Source organism: Canis lupus, chromosome 35 (genome assembly GCF_003254725.2).
Source record: "Canis lupus dingo isolate Sandy chromosome 35, ASM325472v2, whole genome shotgun sequence".
NCBI classification, from domain to species: domain Eukaryota; kingdom Metazoa; phylum Chordata; class Mammalia; order Carnivora; family Canidae; genus Canis; species Canis lupus.
Window position 1 is genome coordinate 5600765 of NC_064277.1, and position 19530 is coordinate 5620294.

General features: G+C 38.6%; 1 protein-coding gene and 1 long non-coding RNA gene across 3 annotated transcripts in view; one reads left to right on the forward strand and one right to left on the reverse strand.

Moving 5' to 3' along the window:
• Nucleotides 1–578: 578 nt before the first annotated feature.
• On the reverse strand, nucleotides 579–9528 carry LOC118353387 (uncharacterized). Its single transcript, XR_004812229.2, has 2 exons — nucleotides 9201–9528; nucleotides 579–1319 (listed from the first exon to the last, which is right to left on the reverse strand). It is a non-coding gene; the product is annotated as an uncharacterized LOC118353387 (long non-coding RNA).
• The window catches only part of FARS2 (phenylalanyl-tRNA synthetase 2, mitochondrial), a 375390-nt gene continuing 356770 nt past the window's right edge, over nucleotides 911–19530 (forward strand). For both annotated transcript variants that reach the window (XM_035710517.2, XM_049106000.1), the window contains exon 1: nucleotides 911–1525. In XM_035710517.2, the coding sequence (XP_035566410.1) occupies nucleotides 911–1525 (615 nt within the window). The remainder of the gene's footprint in view (nucleotides 1526–19530) is intronic.

Here is a 19530-nt window from a genome sequence, read left to right on the forward strand (position 1 = left end):
GTTCTTTCTTAATTTCTTTCTTTCTTTTTAAGATTTTAAGATATTTATTTATTTGAGAGAGAGAATTTACAAGCATGAGGGAGGGGCAGAGGGAGAGGGACAAGCAGACTCCCCTCTGAAAGGGAAACCCGATGCAGCTAGATCTCAGGACCCTGGGATCATGACCAGAGCTGAAGGTGGATGCTTAATTGACTGAGCCACCCTGGCACCCCAATATTTAATATTTTTATAAATATTAAATAAAAATAACCATCACCCAAAGTGGTATATTTTATTTGAAATATCAAAAAAAGTTAATGTAACAAATTGTAGTAGCAGTTTTGTAAATTATATAATAACATTTTGTAATACAGTGGAATAACCAGGAAGTCTATGTGTCAAAGTTAAGCAAGTTTTGAGGTTAGGAGAATGATGGGCAGAAACCTGCAGGATGTCTGTTTTAAATATCCTGTCTTCTGCTGTATATAGTCATGTACTTCCTTTCATTAATGAGACATTGTTAGGGTTAACCAAGCCTTGTCTTTTAGACGATCCCTCTAAACCTTTTGGTTCTAGAATATAGTTCAAATAAAAGCAAATTGTCACACAAAGTTTTATTGAACATGAGGGATTCAGGACATGACATGACACGATAAAGGAAGTTGTCTTCAAACCCATGAAGAATAGCTAGAAAGTAGGGATCTAACATGATTTTAAGGTTCTTTTGATGTAGAGCAGTACCTATTAAGCCTCAGTCAGCAGATTTCCTTAATGGGGTCTTTGGTCTGTGTGGAAGAGGTAGTAGGGGAAACACGTCATTAGGACAGTGGGGAGCAGGTTGGAAACACAGGACATACTTATCTTTTACAGAGTGAAGCTTGACTTGTGTTTTGCATGTGTGCTCTTTCCAGAATCTGTGAGAGGAGTTGCAATGGTTTGCTCAGCTCTCAGGAGAGTTGCCCATATGCATGTTTACCTGGTGAGGAAAGCCAGTAGTGTCTCCAAAGGCCATCATCATCATCAGGCCTTGGGCTCGAGACCTGCTGCTTCAGAGTTTGCTGCCCGAAGAGCTCCAGGCAGTGTGGTAGAGCTGCTGGGCAAATCTTACCCTCAGGACGACTATAGCAACCTGTCCCAGAAGGTCCTCTCCAGGGTTGGCAGGAATCTGCACAACCAGCAGCATCATCCTCTTTGGCTGATCAAAGAGAGGGTGAAGGAGCACTTCTACAAGCAGTATGTGGGCCGCTTTGGGACGCCAATGTTCTCGGTCTATGATGACCTCTCTCCGGTCGTCACCACCTGGCAGAACTTTGACAGCCTGCTCATCCCGCCTGACCATCCTAGCCGGAAGAAGGGAGACAACTATTACCTAAATGGGAATCACATGCTGCGAGCGCACACGTCTGCACACCAGTGGGACCTGCTGCATGCTGGGCTGGATGCTTTCCTGGTAGTGGGCGATGTCTACCGGCGCGACCAGATTGACTCCCAGCACTACCCAGTGTTCCACCAGCTGGAGGGCGTCCGACTCTTCTCTAAGCACGAGGTGAGTCTTGAGACATTTCTTATCATTGATAGACAGCATGGACATTCTTGTTGAGGTCACTAAACTTTATCTCAGTGAAACCAGTTTAGCTCAGTGAAACGAGACCTCATTTTGCATTTGTGAATTATACATCCTTCATGGTTTCCTTTATACAGGCCGAGACTTTATATATATATATATTTAAAGATTTTATTTATTCATTCATAGAGACACAGGGAGAGAGAGAGGCAGAGACACAGGCAGAGGGAGAAGCAGGCTCCATGCAGGGAGCCCGACGTGGGACTCAATCCCGGGTCTCCAGGATCACACCCCGGGCTGCAGGCAGCGCTAAACCGCTGCACCACCGGGGCTGCCCAAGACTCAATATTTTTTGATTGATTTGTTGTATTAGTACCTACAGAAATTAGTGGTCCTTTGTTTTCCCTCGTCTGCCCTTATTCTTTCAGTCTTGAGACCTGCCTTTCTCTGGGTTCCTTCATGTGAATGAATAGTCAGGGGCTCAAATTTATCCTCAGTCCAGGATGGTTAAGATAAAATGCTGAAACCTACAGTTGGATAATTCCACTTCTCAGTTTGTAAATGTTAATTAGGTATTCATATTATTAGAGAACAGTGAATTTCTTACACAGGAGAGGGGACTGGCAGTTTATTGGCTTAGATTGGAAACTATGTTCTTGTTCCCAAGCTCTTACATTAGCCTTCCCTTTCTTATACCTGTAGATGCGTGACATTTTTTCCATTGTCAGATGTCTTAGTTTCTATTCCTGAAGTGTATCTTTAGATGCTTTGAGGTTTTTGATCAGGAAATCTGACATTCTTGTTATTCTCAAAAGCACCCAACACCTTTGTTTGCTGATATAATATACCGATTTCCTTTTTTTTTTTTTTTTTTTTTGGCAAATTATGAAAATCCCTAAAAGCTTGAGTCTGTTTCCTAAAATCCTGTAGTACTACTTGTCTTTCATTCATATATTTTTAAATCTGTGTTTTTATATAAGAAACAAATGGAATGAAATGAAACACAGGAAATGTTTCATTTCAATTTACTCCTTTTGCACTTCTAAACATGCTCTTGGAAACAGGAGGAACAATTATCATCACAAAACTCCTTCCTGTGAACAGAAGCTAAATGGACTGTTGGGCATGGAAAAGTATAGTATATGATCCCTAGACTAAGAAGTAACCATTGTTTTGTTGTATTAAATGAGTCACACCATATGAGCCTACTGTGTACCTCAGGTTTTCCTGTGAATCCATGATACTCCAGCAGTAGGGTAGCTTTACACAAGAAGGATCACAGAGCTGCTTAAATGAGAATTCTTACTACTTAGAATAGCTGACTTTTCTAAATTAGAATTAATATTATTAATAAGGGTATGGGCTTATTAGAAAATGAAAAGGAAATGAACACAGACAAGTTAAAGTCTAAGAAATATGACCAAGTGATAGAATGTCACCTACAATTAATGTGCTGGAGGAGATGTATGCTAGTAATAGGGTGTCTGGGTCACAGTGGCTGGCAGGTGCTCAGCCTAGTTTACCTCGTTACAAACAAATTCATAATCATAGTAGAAGATTTTAAATGACTTTAATCAAAAACCAATAAATTAAGACACCAAAATGAGTAAAGATATAGACAATCTGAAAACATGTATAACAGGCTTGAGTTATGTTTATTTTTAAAATTCTGTAACTAAAATAAAATGAAATCCTGTAACTATACATACAAATGGCAAATTCTATACTCAGAGCTATGCAGTCATATGGGATACCTAAAATAAGTTGTTCATGTACTAGTTGACAGCTGAAGTCTAAACAAATGTCAAAGAATCAATAACACAAATAGAACTGTGCTTGACTACAATGTAGTTTATTTATATAGAAAGCAGGAGGAGAGGACAATAAAATTTTTTCATATCTTCAGACATTTAAAAATTCATCATTACAAGGTGCCTGGGTGGCTCACTGGTTGAGCGTCTGCCTTTGGCTCAGAGCATGATCCTGGGGTCCTGGGATCGAGTCCCACATCAGACTCCCTGCAGGAAGCCTGCTTTTCCTTGCCTATGTCTGTGCCTTTCTCTCGGTGTCTTTCATGAATAAATAAAATCTTTAAAAAAATAAAAACTTACAGTTATAAAGTCATGGGATAAAGAGAAATATTACAGTAAATTGCAAATTACTTAGGATTAGCCAGCAATGAAAATACTGTCTTCAGACTACTCAGGTGTGCAGGAAAATAGTCACTTTACTTTGAAGAGACTTGGTAGACCCTACTTAAATTGTGTGATCTATATTTAACATTAATAAAGCAAAATGTGTTGGATGTAGCTAAAGAGATACTTGTAGTTCATTTAGTTTTAAATATTTTTAGGAAAATCTTAAAACCCTGAAAAATCAATGAATTAAGTGTCATCTTAAGATGCTAAAGCAAACAACATTGTTCTAAAAAAGTAGAAGGGAAGTGGGTTGTAAAGTTTTTAATAGTCCCAAATCTTACAAAACAGATACAGTGCCTGGAATAGTAAAGCCCATCTCCAGCACAACTGGGTGACAAGGTCTCCCTAAGATCTTCACAAATGGTGGGAACTCTAAACTGCCAGCTAGAAGACCTGCATGGTGTCAGAAACTGGGCCCATAGAGACCTCACCAGTGGGCACAGAGTCTCTCAGAGAAAAAAACTTTGGACAATCAAATTTACTAGTTGGCTTTTGACATTTAGTACTGGTAATAATATTGTTCATTAGTGACCACCAACATCACAAAAAGAGGAGCCAGGGCCAGACTTTTAGGTCTCCTGATGGAAGAACACAATGCCAACTATAAAATCTTGCCAAAAAATTTGGACCTGAACCTGATCAAATCTCTAGATCCAGCTCCAAATTTATAGGAAGTACAGAGGGCACAGAAACATGTTAAACTATGCCATGGAGAACTAATAAGCAAAATCTGGCCTGTAGGAAATGTGACAGCAGTGATGCAATGCACGGCAATGTGCTGTGATGTGATGTGTATAATGAAATAAACAGAAGAATCAAAAGGAAGACCTTAGAAATGTTTAAGCAGTAGTGCTTAGAAATGTTTAAGCCATCATATTCAAGCACGTTATCAGGGGACTTCTTTTGTAGAATAGCATATAAACTGGTTCTTCATTACTCCTGGTGAGTTGCATGTGTTCAGTTTGTGTGGTAGTCATGCACAGTAGGACCGTGTCTCATCTGAGACAGATTGGAAATCTTAAACTGTTCCTTCAACATAGACCATTTGACAAGCACTGCTCTACAGGACAAATGATTCAATTTTGTCAAATAAGTTGCAAGAAAAATAAAAGGGAAATATACCTATAGATTAAAAGAAAGATTAAGAAATCACGATGCATAGATCCTTTCAAGAGAAAACATCTTTAAGGAAAAAATCATTTGAGACCATTGGGAATTTGGGTGTTAACTGAATGAATTTAAGGAGTTCTTTAATTTTTTAAGATAAGATAGTGGTATTATATTTTTATAAAGTCATTTTCCTTTAGATATACATCCTGAAATGAACAAGTATCTGTGATTGTCTTCAGAAAATATGGGGATTGGCATGTGGGGATGAATAGGAGAGGATTGGTTATGAACTGATAATTATTGAAGCTGGGTGTTGGATACACAAAGAATCATTGTCCTTTAGTGTGTGTTTGAAATCTTTCTGATAAAAGGTTAAAGACTGAATGCAAAACACTGGGGTCTGTCAGTCAATCAGAAAATTATTTGTTGAACACAAACTGGGGTCCAGGTCTGTAAGAAGGTATCAAACAACCATGAGATGCTCCTTGGTTTCATGTGGGAGACAACTGTTGAGATTAAAAAAAAAAAAAAAAAAAAAAAAAAACAAAACCAAACAGGAGACAGAACATATTAATCATAGAACAACACATTGTATACAGTAGAAGACTGAAACCACTTAAATCTAGGATTAATGATAGCCTCTCTTCCATCATTCTGAGATGATTTTGCATGTTTTTACCAAGTCTGAAAGATTTGTACGGTCTGTTTCAGAGAATAGAGCCCTATCAAGCTCATTTTATGAGATTAGTCATGTTAATATACAAACTAGATGAAAAAGAAAATTTTAGAAGTTTCATCTTTATGAACATAGATGATTCTCTATTTTAATGAACAGATATAGAATTATTAAATGAAATATTTGCAAATTTAATTCACTGGTATATTGTGTCTTACCACATTACTATTAATACATTTATTCCATTATATTAACTGATGTAAGAAGAAGCATGTGATCACCTCAATAGATGTAGAAAAATAATTTGACAGCATTTAATGTTTTAGACTTTAAAAACAAGCATTTGATGACATTAATGACTCATGATAAAAATTTTTAGCAGATTAGGAATAGAAGAGAACTTTCTTAAATGATGTTTGTCAAGCAGTCACAGCAAACATCATCATTAGTGGTGAGTCATTATAAACATTTCCATCAAAATTAGCAAAAAATCAGGAATACTTGCCATCACTGCTTCTGTTCATCATTATGTGGGAAGTTCTACCCTATGTAGTAAGCCAGAAAGAGAAATGGAAGGTATAGCATTGGAAAACATGAGATTAAAGCTCCTTTAGATGAGCTTTAATCATCTAAAACTGTTTTACCTAGAAACTGACTAGAATATTCAGGTCAATCATTAGAACTAATAAGTCAGTTCAGTAAAGTTGATGAATACAAAGACAATATGGAAAAATATGTTTCTTAGCCATAGGTAATAGCCAATTAGAAAACATATGGAATAAAGATTTCATTCATAGTATCAACTAAAACTTTGAAGTGCCTAGGTATGTATAGTTGTTGCAGAAGATGCTTGAGATATTTATTGATAAAATTACCAGATGTTATTAAGACATAAAAGAAGAGAAAAAGTAGAGATATACCATAATCATAGATTCATAGTTAGGAAAACAATATCATGAAGATGGCAGTTCCCCAAAATCAATGTATAAATTCAGTATAAATCTAATCAAAATATCCAATGGGTATTTTGGAGAAGTTGAAGGTCTAATCTTCAAATTCATAAGAAGAACAAATTTATGATTAGCCAGAACAATTTTTTACAAGCATTGGTATAAGGTCATGCCTTACCAAACATCAAGACTTATAATGCTCTAGTTATTAATATGGCTTATTATTGGCACAAGGTTAGTCACATAAAGAACTTTGAAAAAGCTCTCATCATATTTGTGAATTTATTATTATAAATGGAAATGATGTTACGTAAATGGGGAAGTGATGGATTCTGCATGAATTGCTCTGAGATTATTATCTGTATAGGAAAAAAATAATTGATCTTTATCTCATACCAAATGAAAATCTCAATTCTGGATGGATTCATAATCCATTTGTGAAGAGGTCTTTAAAACTCAAAGAAGAAAATATGAGAGATTATTGTTATCACCTTGGGGGTAGAGTATAATATCTCAAACTCAGACTCCCTGAGCAAAAAAAAATCCTGAATTGAAAAAATTGTTAAAGAATGATTACCTTAAGATAAGATTTCCGCCTAACAAAAGCCTTTCATAAATGATCTTAAAAGACAAGCAACAGGGGTGAAGATATTTGTGTGCATACAGCTAAGAGATTAATGTTGGTCAAATTAAAAGTCTTAGTTTGGAAAAACTCCAATAGGGAAAGTCTGTCAATACCAAGTATTGGCCAATACTTGGAGCCATGGGAATGCTGTGGTGGAGTATAAAACCACACACTTGAAATTTAACTTCCATGTAAATACTTAGATACGTTCTTGAGTGCTTTTATTAGTAGATAGATGAGAATGTTCATAGCAGTCTTAGTAGTAGTCCAAATCTGGAACAACCCATATTTCTACCAAGAATAGAACAGATAAGTAAATTGTGGTTATATTTATACGATGGTATGTGAGTCCTATCTATAAAAATGAGTAAATCACAACTATATGCATTGAATGAATGAATGTGGAAAGTAATTGTAGGCAAAGAAAGAAAGTTACGGAAGCTTACATTGTATGATTGCATTTATATAGAGTTTAGAAAATGGGCAAAATTAATCAGTATGTTACTTAGGGGTTTGTACAATGAGGAAAAATTAAGGAATGCAGGGGAAGAATGAAAAAATTTAATTGTTACCTCTGTTAGGAGCAGCAAGGGGATTGTGATCAGGTAGGGGCATGAAGGGGGCTGCAAAGTTTTTGGTACTGTTTTCTTTTCTGAAAATGGATATGGTGGTGAGCACACATGTATGTGCTTTTATTATTCTTTAAGCACATATACTATACACTCTTTATATGAATAATTTATTTAATTTTTAAATTAATAGCCTATCGTCAACATTAACAGCCTACCAGTAGATGTGATTGACCAATAAGCAAGAACTGGCCTTACCAATAAATAACAAAATGCAAAGTCAAAAAAGTAAAAGAACCTGGTATTGTTCCAAATCCATTAGAATAGCAAAAATTAATTAGCCTGACAATGGCAAGAGTCTAGAGGAACCACAAGTCTTATACCATTCTATGGGGAGTGCATATAGTTTTTACTATGTAGAGATATTTTGTATTTTTTTTTAAATTGTATGCTCTGTAATCTGGTGTTTTTTTTTCTTGAAGTATAAAGAATAAAGGACAATTGGCATTATTTGTACATTGAATACTTTATTGTAGCTAACATAGAGTACTTATGTCATTATGGATAAAATTAATACAATTTTGAGAGAAGTTATGAGTGATACCAAACTGTTTTTTAGTTTGTTTGTTTTTAAGAGAGATTGAGAGAGCAGAGCCAGGGTGCTGGGGGGCAGGGAGGGGGAAGAGGGAGAGACAAGGAATCTTAAAGCAGGTTCCATGCCCAGTTCAGAGTCCCGGCAGGGGGCTTTATCTCAGGATCCTGAGATTATAACCTGAGCTGAAATCAAGAGTCAGACGCTTAACTGACTGAGCCACCCAGGTGCTAGTAAACTATATGTCTTTCTTTTTAATTTTTAAAAAATTTTATTTATTTATTCCTGAGAGACAGAGACAGAGAGAGAGAGAGAGAGAGAGAGAGAGAAGCAGGCGCCATGCAGGGTCTGATGTCAGACCTATCCTGGCTCTCCAGGATCAGGCCCTGGGCTGAAGGTGGCGCTAAACCTCTGAGCCACCTGGGCTGCCCCTACGATGTCTTTCTTAATAGATGTTTTAGAATATGCCCAAATAACAAGTGTTCTCATTGTGTACTTATGCTTTGTCTCTTTCACTTGCTCTAGCTCTTTTTCCTTCTCTCTTTCCACATCCACCCCCCCCCCCCCCAGTCACACAATTTTGTTTGTTTTGGTTTTTAAATGTGTAGGTGTGTGTGAGAAAAATACATGGGAATGATAAACACCAAGATCAGAACACTGATTACCTGGTAGGGGAAGAGAAGGTGAGTGGTAGCAGGCATTATCATTGTTTGCAAATAATGGCAAATATTATGATTTTTTGGAGCCTAGAAGCATTTGGGAGACTCAAAAGTTTGAGCACCATTGTTCAATTGCTTCAAAACTAAATTTTTACTAAACATGTGAGGCATTTATTTTGCAAAGAATAAGCAAATCTCATGTGTTTGACAGACCCACCAGAGGGAGCCCATACAAATCCTCTATTTATTCTGACTTAAAAAAATTAATAAGTACCTACCTGGACCGTGCTCAAAGAAGCTCTATTTTCCTTTTGTCCCTGGAGTTGCCTTGTCCTGTTTCACCAGTTGTGCCCTGTGTATGGTTCCTGGGAATGCACTCAGTCCAGTGAGCACACCGAGGGGGCTGTGGAGGAGGTAGGAGGCTCTGCAATTCATTCTTCACTCTGGACTGTAGACTCTTTGTTTCCTCAGTGTGTCTGCATTGTCTCCATTCCCCTTCGATTACTCCCTCTGGGTCAGTTTTATCCAATTTTTCTCTTACGTACACACATGGACAAGCTGTAATATCCCCCTGATTATTTTAAGATTGTTCACAATGAGCCTTTCTTTCTTCCTATTTCTGTCTTTATTATTGTTACTAAAAAATTTCAAAATGCTCCTTTTTTTTTTTTTTTTTTTTTTTTTAAGTTTTAAGACTGTGTATCTAGCTTGTGTTCGTCTTCTTGGCTGGTAGTTCTCAAACTTGAGTGTATTTACAAGTCCTGGTCCATGACCAAGTTTTTGTTGATCTTACAGGATAATAATTATTGATATAAGAGCTATGTAGCAAGTTTTGTAAATGCAGACTTGTTCAGTTTAAAGGACTCTCTGCCTTGAGATGATTTCCTTGCTACTTTCTTAACTATTAAAATATTCTTTTATGGAGTGATGGTGATGGTATTTTAAAAATATGCCTTTACTTGACAAAATAAAGCATTGCCAACCTTATCTTAGTTTCTAGAATTTTTTGAGATTTTTACCAGCCTGTAAAATACAAAGTAACCTCATATTTCTAAGTAAATACACATATGTCTTGATAAATGAAGACATCATTATATTATGGAGATTTTGTAAATATTCTATAATTAATAGTGATTCATTCATATTCACACAGAAACAAAGGGGAATGTTTCTATAGAAGAGATGAGTAAAGCTATACAGGGAAGTAAGCTTTGTTATAATTTGGACTACAACATATTACTGAAATACTACTCTATTCAGAGGTCCAAATTCATAACCCGTCCCATCTCAACTGCCTTCTCTTTAAAAATAATCACCATCATTCCCCATTTTTTCTTGCAGGAGTGTGGTTATGGGGTTTCCCCCCATAGGTTGTGCTCCTTGCCTATAATTATTCAGTCCAAGTGAAGTGAATATCCTTCATTTTGAACAACCCCTTTGGCATCCTTTGTGGCTCATCCTTATTAGAAAACCACTCTCATTTATCATCAGAAAATTTCATTTTTGCTCCCTTTGATATTCTCTCCTACCTTCCAGATGGTTCATTAGAACCCTCCTGTTCTTGGGCTTCTTTTCCTGAGCTTCCCCACTGTTACTCTTGTGGTGAGCCAAAGGTAGACTCTTTATTCCTGCTTTCTACACCGAATCACTTTTCTCTCATTCAGTGAATGACAAGGTTTTATTCTCCACCATGCGGTTATTGGGTTTTCTTAATAGCCTCATGCGGAGGGGCTTTATTGAAGGCGTTTTTATTTGGCCTTGATAGATTATAGTCACCATGTTTCCCTAATCTCCTCTTTAAAATCTTTTAGGAAGGACTCCTTCTGTTAAAGACACATTTAAATTGAAATGGCTTTTCTTTTTTTAAATTCTTTTTCTCAGCCTGAGTGTTTACTTAGGTATATCTCTTGACATTGAAGCAAAAGGCAACTGGTCACAGCCAGGAGTCCACAATATATTGGATTTGAGTAATACCCCGTTATTGGAGGACAAAGTGAGGTTTGGAGAACCACTTAAAGAGAGACCAGTCTCTGTTTTCTGTGGCACAAGGCTTTTGCAGGTAATTTGTTCTTGCTGTGACAAAATAGAAACTCATAGCCTCTTAGCCTGAGACCCTGTCGTTGACCTATAGCATTGTGGCCCATGACCCTCACTTAGCATTCAGTATTTCCTGCCTTGAAGTTTTAGTTTGTGTATGCCTGGTGTCTCCAACTGGTTGGTTGCTTCCTTAAGGATGTCTCCTGTCCAACCCAGGATCCTGCAGGGTAGCAGTTGGTAAATGTGGTGCTCCATGTCTCCCTCTTTCTGGTCTGCCATCCTCCATTCTGCAAAGGATGGCAGTTAACAGAGTTAATTAAGTGCATGGCAGTTCACCTGTCAGCTTTTCTGACTGGGCATTCTCAGAGCTATTTCTCATGTTCCAGCCTTTCAGAGGTGCAGGTGTATCATTTGGGACTGGATTGCAGGACAGAAACCACATAATAATGGATCAGGGAAAGCTCAATATCAAGAATTATTAACTCTAACATAGAAAATTGGGGCAATGAGGGATTGTCCAGTAAGAAGTAAAGAAAACTCCAGAGAGTATAGAACTAGTGGGTAAATGAGCGGTTGCTACCCCTAAGACTGACACTGAATGCCTTAAGGAAGAGCCTTTTTCCTCCCAACCCCCCAGGTGTGACTCACTGAATGGCACAGAGGTGGTAATGGTTTCATGCTGCTGAAATTGCTGGATATCTGTGTTCTGGAATTTGCTGGAAATCTGCTTTTTGGGGTTCCAGGGAAAGCTATTTTGGGGGTGGTATCTTGGAGGAAGCAGCTGCCCACAGTGGGAGCTCCTGGGGGGCTGAGTGCTATTGCTTATTAGGCTGCCGGACACCTGGGATCCACCAGTAATCCCTGTCTTTTCAGAGATCTCTACTAACAGAGCTTAACATTGTACTGCTGGCAAAGGAAAAATATTTGAAGGGCCCAACTCAGTTTTCACCGAGCAGTCAACGGAGGATTGATTTCCAGCTGAGAGGCAATACATTGATAACTGGCATGGCCGACTTGCTCCTTTTTCTGAATATCTAGAAGTCTATATGGAGTTAGACCCTTACTCACCCAATAAATGGGTTGCTAGGGCAAGTCACATTTAGGGAGGCACAGACATTTGTCCTTGATTCTAATTTAAAATTTCTGAACATAATTTAGGTTGTGGACAAGCTGTCTAGTTACCGGTTCTTAGTACATGGATACAAAAGGACAGAGAATATTCTGAAGGGTAAAAGTTTGAGCCAGTATTGCATCTGGAGAAAAACAGATGAATATCCTCCACATTTCATTCCTTGAAGATCTCAGGAAAATCATTATCATTTATATTCTGCATTTGCTGTTGGAGGCCAAGAGGGCCTCATTAGGTTTTACTGAATCCATATAATTACAGTAGCAGTATTTTTTTGTACTAGCCGAAGTGATGTGTGAAAGTAGCAAAAATATTTTCACAGTGATATTATGCTCTTTCACAGTAGACTTCACACCTTGCTGGAGACTGCTTTTCTTTATGTGGTGCACATTACAGAAACCTACTTTTTATGGGAGGGGTGTTGTAATTTCACATTTTCAACTTGGTAGGTGCGGGTGGGAAGGTAAGGAGATATAGTTTTCTGTACCAGCCAGCCTCAGAACTGGCTAGTAACCTGTGATACCTACATCTTCTTGAATTGTCAGTTCAGATACCCGAGTCTGCTCTTAGATGTGAGAGATGATACTCTTGCTGTTTGACTGGCACTTGAGGTGTCTTCTTCTGAAGCTTTGTTCTCACATCTTCTCATGTCATCCCCCAGACTCATCCTGGGGTAGGTCTCTGAATTTGTAAATTAGTTAATATGAATGAATTTGAAATATAAAACAGAGTTTTCTTAAACTAGATATATCATTATTATACATGTTATAATAAATCACATTAAAGACCATGTTATTTTTCACCTATCTAGAGACTTTCTATAATGTTGTATATATAATTGATAGCATTTCATCATAGCCATGATTTCTAGCCTTTCTTTTACTATTTGGGAATCTGCTGAGAGATTTGAGTACTACACACACATATGCACACAGGGTTTTTTTTTTTTTTAAAGATTTATTTATTTTTTCAGAGAGAGAGAGAGAGAGGCAGAGACACAGGCAGAAGGAGAAGCAGGCTCCATGCAGGGAGCCCGACGTGGGACTCAATCCCGGGTCTTCAGGATCACACCCCGGCTGCAGGCGACGCTAAACTGCTGCGCCACTGGGGCTGCCCTGCACACAGGATTTTGTATGTAGTTTAAGGGGTGTGATATGCTCCTGGATTAGAAGTCACTGTCCAGGAGATAGTTCAGTCTCCATGTTGATAATTCTCAGCCTACATCTTTAGTAAACTGGAAGAACTATTGTTCTTTATTCCCTTAGCAATTCTCTCTTCCCACTTCTGCTCTTTCGTTATAATACCTCTCTTGGATCACTTTGAGATCTGGTCCAGGCTTATTGTGTTTGATGATGGGTTACATGAACAGCAGCAGAAGTTAGGGTTACGTTAGCTATAGGAAGACAGAGAATTCATCCTAACTTGGAAGTGACCAGATGTTGGCTCTTGGAGTGATTGGAGGATCAAGGTTGAAGTCAAGAGTTAAGATTCAGAGGCTGTCCAGGAATAGGTGGGGGACTTGAATGTGTTCGGGAAAGCCAAGGGAACAATTTCTGCCTAAATCTGAGAGCCTTATCTTCCTACATAGTGACCATTCCAGATTCAAAAAATGGAAATATTCATTGTATGTTTAGAAGCTTGTAAGGTAGAGAGCTATCTTGAGGTTGGACTCAGGTACAGAGTTGGGTGGCATGTGTCTTGTGGGGAGATCTTAGCACACATCCAGTAAAAGGTGACTCTTGGAGGCCTGGCATGTGTTGTGGTTTAGATAATTCATTGCATACATCATTTAAGGTTTATGACCTAGGCTCAAATCAAAACAGAGAAGGGTTTACATTAGACAAACGAAAAGAGTAACTTTCTCACTGTAAGAATTATGAGTAAGAGGCTGTTGCAAAAGGATTTGGGGTTACCTTATCATCCAGGTCATGTTTCTCAATATTTTAAGGATATGGACTCCTAGAGAGGTGAAGAACAACCCTCAGTTCAGTTGCCCCAACTCTGTTACCTTTCAGTGCAAAAACTTGGGATAACAATGATGTGTCATTTCCTAGGGAATTTGGTGGTGGGACCATGTAGAATATGTATCTATCTGCTTTGGCAGTAGTGGTATAATTGATTCTTATTTGAACCAAAATATCAAATATAATTTTAAAATTAAAAAAAAAATAAAAAATAAAATTTAGTTGTTAGATGTTGGTTCTATCATGTATCTGTATATACGATAGCACTTGTCAAGTAATCCACAATAAATATATCCTTAGTGACAGGACTCACAGTGATTTATTGTTAAAAAGCTCTACCAGCATTTGAAATCTACAACCAACCAACTTAGTTAATCTTCACTTGAAGATTAACTGAAAATCTCCTCCTTGTGAATTGTGGAAATCCTGATTTTTCAAATATGTCCAGGGCTATAAGAGCTTTTTGGTGTCGTCCTTTTATGTTAGTCAGGATTCTCTGGAAACAGAACCCTAGGGTGGTTTTGTGTGTATGATTTATATAAAGCGATTTATTGTAAGGAAGTGGCTTATGTGATTATGGAGGCTGAGAAGTCAGACCACAGAGAGCCAGTGGTATACAGTTCCAGTCTGAGTCTGAAGGCCTGAGAAGCCGGAAAGCCAGTGGTATAAGTTCCAGTCCAAATCCTCAAGTCCAAAGTCAGAAGACTGTCATTCTGCCTCAAAGACAATCAGGCACGGGGAAAGAGTTGTTACTAAGCCTTTTATTTTATTCTGGCCTTCCAACGGATTGGATGAGGCCCAGTCACATTGGAGAGTGCAGTCTGCCTGACTCAGTCTACAAATTGTGATGTTAATCTCATCTAGAAAACTCTCATAGAGATATCCAGAAATTATGTCTAGCCAGATATGTGGGTATTCTGTGACACAGTCAAGGTGACACATAAAATTAACCATCACGCCCTTCTTGGGCAGCCAGAGTTCGTAGTGGCATGCTGAAAGTCCCTACTCAATTCTCTTAAGTCCTTAATTTTGTTCTGTGAATTCCACATTTTAGTAACTCCTAGTAAACGACTTAATTACTAGTAAGTAACCTTTTTTTTTTTTTTTCTAGTAAGTAACCTTTATTTGTACATAAAGGTGTGAAGGTATGAAATTTTGTATTTTTCACCCTTCAGGATTGAATAGAAGACTTGAACTTGTTGGAGCCTGTCTTGTGGGTCTTTGCATCATAGATGGAAAATGTTTTTGGTAGCAGTGCCTGTTATTCTGGAAATATTACCTCCTTTTGAGCTGGCGTGAGGGGAGTCAAATCCCGGCTCTGCAACTTCCCCACTGGTAACCTTAGATAAATTACTTCACTGCTTTGAACCTCAGTTTCCTTAATTAAAACAAGTATAGGACACCTGGGTGGCTCAGTGGTTGAGTGTCTACTTTTAGCTCAGGTCATGATCCCAGGGTCCTGGGATCGAGTCCTGCCATCAGGCTCCCTGGGAGGGAGGGAAGCCTGCTTCTCCCTCTGCCTATGTCTCTTCCTCTCTCTGTGTATCTCTCATTAATAAATAAATAAAATCTTAAAAAAAATAAAATAAGTACATTTCCTGAGTTGTGGTTAAAGAACTTAGCATGTTCCTCAAGTGGGAGGTACCTGGCAAATGTTCACTCCCCAGCCATCCCCTTATATTATCATAAAAATAGATACCTGCCCTATTTGTGTGGCTTAAGTGCAGATCCAGCTCTATATCAATGTGTAGGTACCTTTTGGGTCCTTCTTTTTAGATCTGATCTACTTTTTCTTTCTTTTTCTTTTTCTTTCTCTCTCTCTCTCTCTTTCTTTTTCTTTCTTTTCTTTTTTTCTTTCTTTTCTTCCTTTTCTTTCTTTCTGCCACTATCTTTTCTGTTAACTGATTAGTAATATGGCTCCTATCATCTTCCTTTAGAGTAGGTGATAGAGTTTAGATGGGGCCATGGTCCTGTTCTATTTTACCCACTGGCATCGAGAATGAGCTGTTTAGCCACCAGAAGAAGAAAATGGAATCTCTTTCTCTGCTTATCTGTCGTTACAACCTAGGAAGAGGATGACGAGAGATCACCATTTTAAACGTGACAGCAGAATGGATGAAGTTTCTTTCTCCTTTAAATGGGTGTTGTCACGAGAACCAGTTCTCAACCAGGACTGGCTTTTTTTTTTTCTTTTTTTTGTTGGTGTTGTTGCTTTTTGCCTCCACACGTCCAAACATTTAATCTCTTGTGTAGCTTGTGTACAGCTTCATGTAACCTCCTTGCTTTGATGGATTGAAGTTTCTGATATTTCCTCTCTAGGCTGGAGCTTGGCAGAATAGTAATTTTCTTCTCTTTCCCACCGGCACACCTAGGAGAACCCCCAGGAGAAGAAAAGTGCTGAAAAAATAAACCTGTCACGATATATTAGAATTATTAAAAGCAGGCAAAAACGTTGACCAGATTTCCAAAATAGCCAGAAGCGTTTGGCCACATCTCTGGGGGCAGGAGGGAGGCAGGAGTCACTGATGATGCTCCCCTGACGTTGCTGCTGAGCACAGCCTCTGCGCGTGCCTGGAAAACAGCTATGTGGAGTCCTGTGGGCGCCTGCCTGCCTTTTGAGGATTTCCTGACCCTGGCTTCTTAAGACCATGTATTTTGTCACTAAGCAAGGAAGTGAAGAGCCTCTGTGAATATATATTAACATGAGTTTTCTCTCATGGAGGCTTCAGTTAGGGAAGATTTGGAAAGATTGTGTGGTCCAGTGGGGACCTGTTTGAGTTTGCAAATGAAGGTCTAGTGGGGGGGGAAGGGGGGAAGTGTTCCTTGAGAAAGCATTTGAAACTGGAGCTTCTCGTTTTGTAGAGCACCCTTGACAGCCAGGATTTTGTTCAGCTGCCTGGCAGCAGTTGCTTTTCCACTACCAGTGTATTTTTGTAGCATCTTTCACCACAGAACACTGACTGTTTCAGATCTCTTCCCATTACTCCACTGGCACAAAGTTCCATAGCAAGGAGAGAAAATAAAGTCTTCTTTTGCAATGCAGAGCTTCAATGCATTCCCTCTCTTGTGCTAATCTAACTTGATTAATTGGCATGTGGTACATTACAGAAAATCCAGGGAATGACAAAACTGCTTCAGTATCAATTAGCTAAAACAGGAATGGACTTCCCACAGTAACCCCAGGACAGAGTTATATTTAACTGGGTCCTTTAAAACGCAAGGCTTCCCAAATGATGAGCAAAAGATTTCACTTAGGGCCCGGTTGTTTAAAGAAATTAAAAACTGTGGAAATTAGCAGCTGAAATCCACTTGGATGAGTCTGCTATCCCTTTAATATGTCTGTCTATTCATCTCACTAAGACATCCCAATCCTTCCTCCAAAGTGATTTGAATACTTAATATTTGCCGAAATGCTTTAGTTGGATTTGAATAGCGTAATTGAATTTGCTTGCTGCATTCAGGGGGAATGAAGGCTTGGGAGTTCGATGGTAAGATATGTGAACGTGCTTCCTTTTAGAAGTGATTCTTACTTACTTCTCTGTCTGTGAACCAAGAATTAATAAGCATTGGGCCTGCCAAATATATGGGGCTGGATTCGTCAGAATTATATGCTTTACCTGTCACTCTCCAGGTCACTGGCTCAGAGGCGATCTACTTAGGGATAGGTGTTGGTTGAGCTGAGTTGGATATAGATTGCCTTTGTGTTTGGATGCCATGTGTTCTTAGGGACCAGATCAGAAACAGGTTAGTTGTAGGATAAGGACCTATGTGCTGTCCTTTTGTTTATGGCCTAGTGAAGGAGACAGATAAATAAACTAGAAACTCAACACAGTCAGCACAGTGAAAGAGATATGGCCAAGGCACAGAAGGAAATGTTTATCCGTAGGATAATAATAGGAGACTTACCAGAGATTCTTCAAGAGATATTTGAAGTTATCCTGGCAGAGAAGAGGTATTCTATTACAGGTTGTGGTGGTAGCATATTTGAAGGCATGAGGAAACAAGAGAGTGATGAATCCTTGGACCATGTATTGTGGGGTGGTTGGAGCATGGAGAAGTGATGGGAGATGAAGTTAGAGAGAGGTATAAACTGCTTCATGAAGGGAGTGACTTTTTTGGAATTTGAGCTTTAGTTTAAAAATACTAAGGAGTCTTTAATGATTTTTAAGAATATTGCAATCAGATTGGCATTTTAGAAAATAATTCTTCAGGGTATCCCATGGAATGGAGTGGTGTAGGCAGCATTGGACATTAGGAGACTAGTTTAGAAGACTATTTATAATCATCAGAGAGAAAACCAATGCAGCCCAACCAAAGAAACAACTGATATGACAGATAAGGAAGAATGGACTTGAAAGATGTTAAGGAGGTAGAATTTACTGGATTTGGTGGCTGCATGTAGGCAAATGAGGGAAATGGAAACGTATTTGAAAATAACTCTTGATCTGATTTCTTGGTCCTATTCCCAAAATTTGGGATGACAGGAAAGGAGAAGTAGGTTTTGGGGTTGGGGTCAAGAGAGGTAGTTTAGTTTGGTATACATCTGAGTGGAGGATTTGCAGATGACCGTGTTCAGGAGGCTGGCACGGTTGCCTAGGATGGATGTGGAGAATTACGATCTATGGCCATGGTTGCAGCTGAGTTTGGCTGCAGTCATCTAGGGGAGCATAAGCAGAGTCAGAAGTGTGCGAAGCTGAAAACAAGGACTGTGGAATACAAATATTTACTGGTAGGAAAGGAAGGAAAGGGAAGCTGTGAAGAAGATCTAGAAAGAGTGACCAATTTTCTTGGGAAGAGGAGAGTGGGTTGTAGTAGTGTAACATGGGATGAAAGGGAGCTTTGGGTCTTTTGTAGGCTGTTTGTTTAAAGGGAACAATTGAATATTTATACTGAGGAGAAAACTGGAAAAGAGAATAAAGAAAGAAGAGATATGGGATGATTTCTAAGTAAGAACATTAAAGACAGAGAGTCATGGACTCGGGTATGTTCAAGTCACTGTAAGGCCTGGAGCCTGAGCATAGGAAGGCATGCTTTTTCCTTTTCCTTTTTCTTTTTTCTGTTCTTTCTTTTTCTTTTTTCTCCCCTCTCTCCCCTCCGTTTTCTTTTTATTTTAGACTAAGGTGGACATGAAGGACTGAAGGATGACTGCAAAGACAAATGCATTTAAAAGTGGGAATGGGAGGCTAGAAGTTGAGGGGTCTCCTATCTGATGACTGTTCTTTTTTAGGAAGAAGGAAAGGTCAGTTTTTTTTCCCCTGGTGGAAGTGTTGGGGAGACAGGTACCTTTAAGGGGGGATGTACCTGATTAGTCTCTGAAGTTGACTAGAGGAAACAGCAAATACTTTCTCCAAGATTTGGTTCTCAACTCAGCACATGCCTATAGAGGCAGTTCTAGATTCATCAGGTAGTTAAGAAGACATGCATAAGCATCTGCTCTGTCCAAGGCATTGTGATGATCATATTAATTCTTGTGGCCAC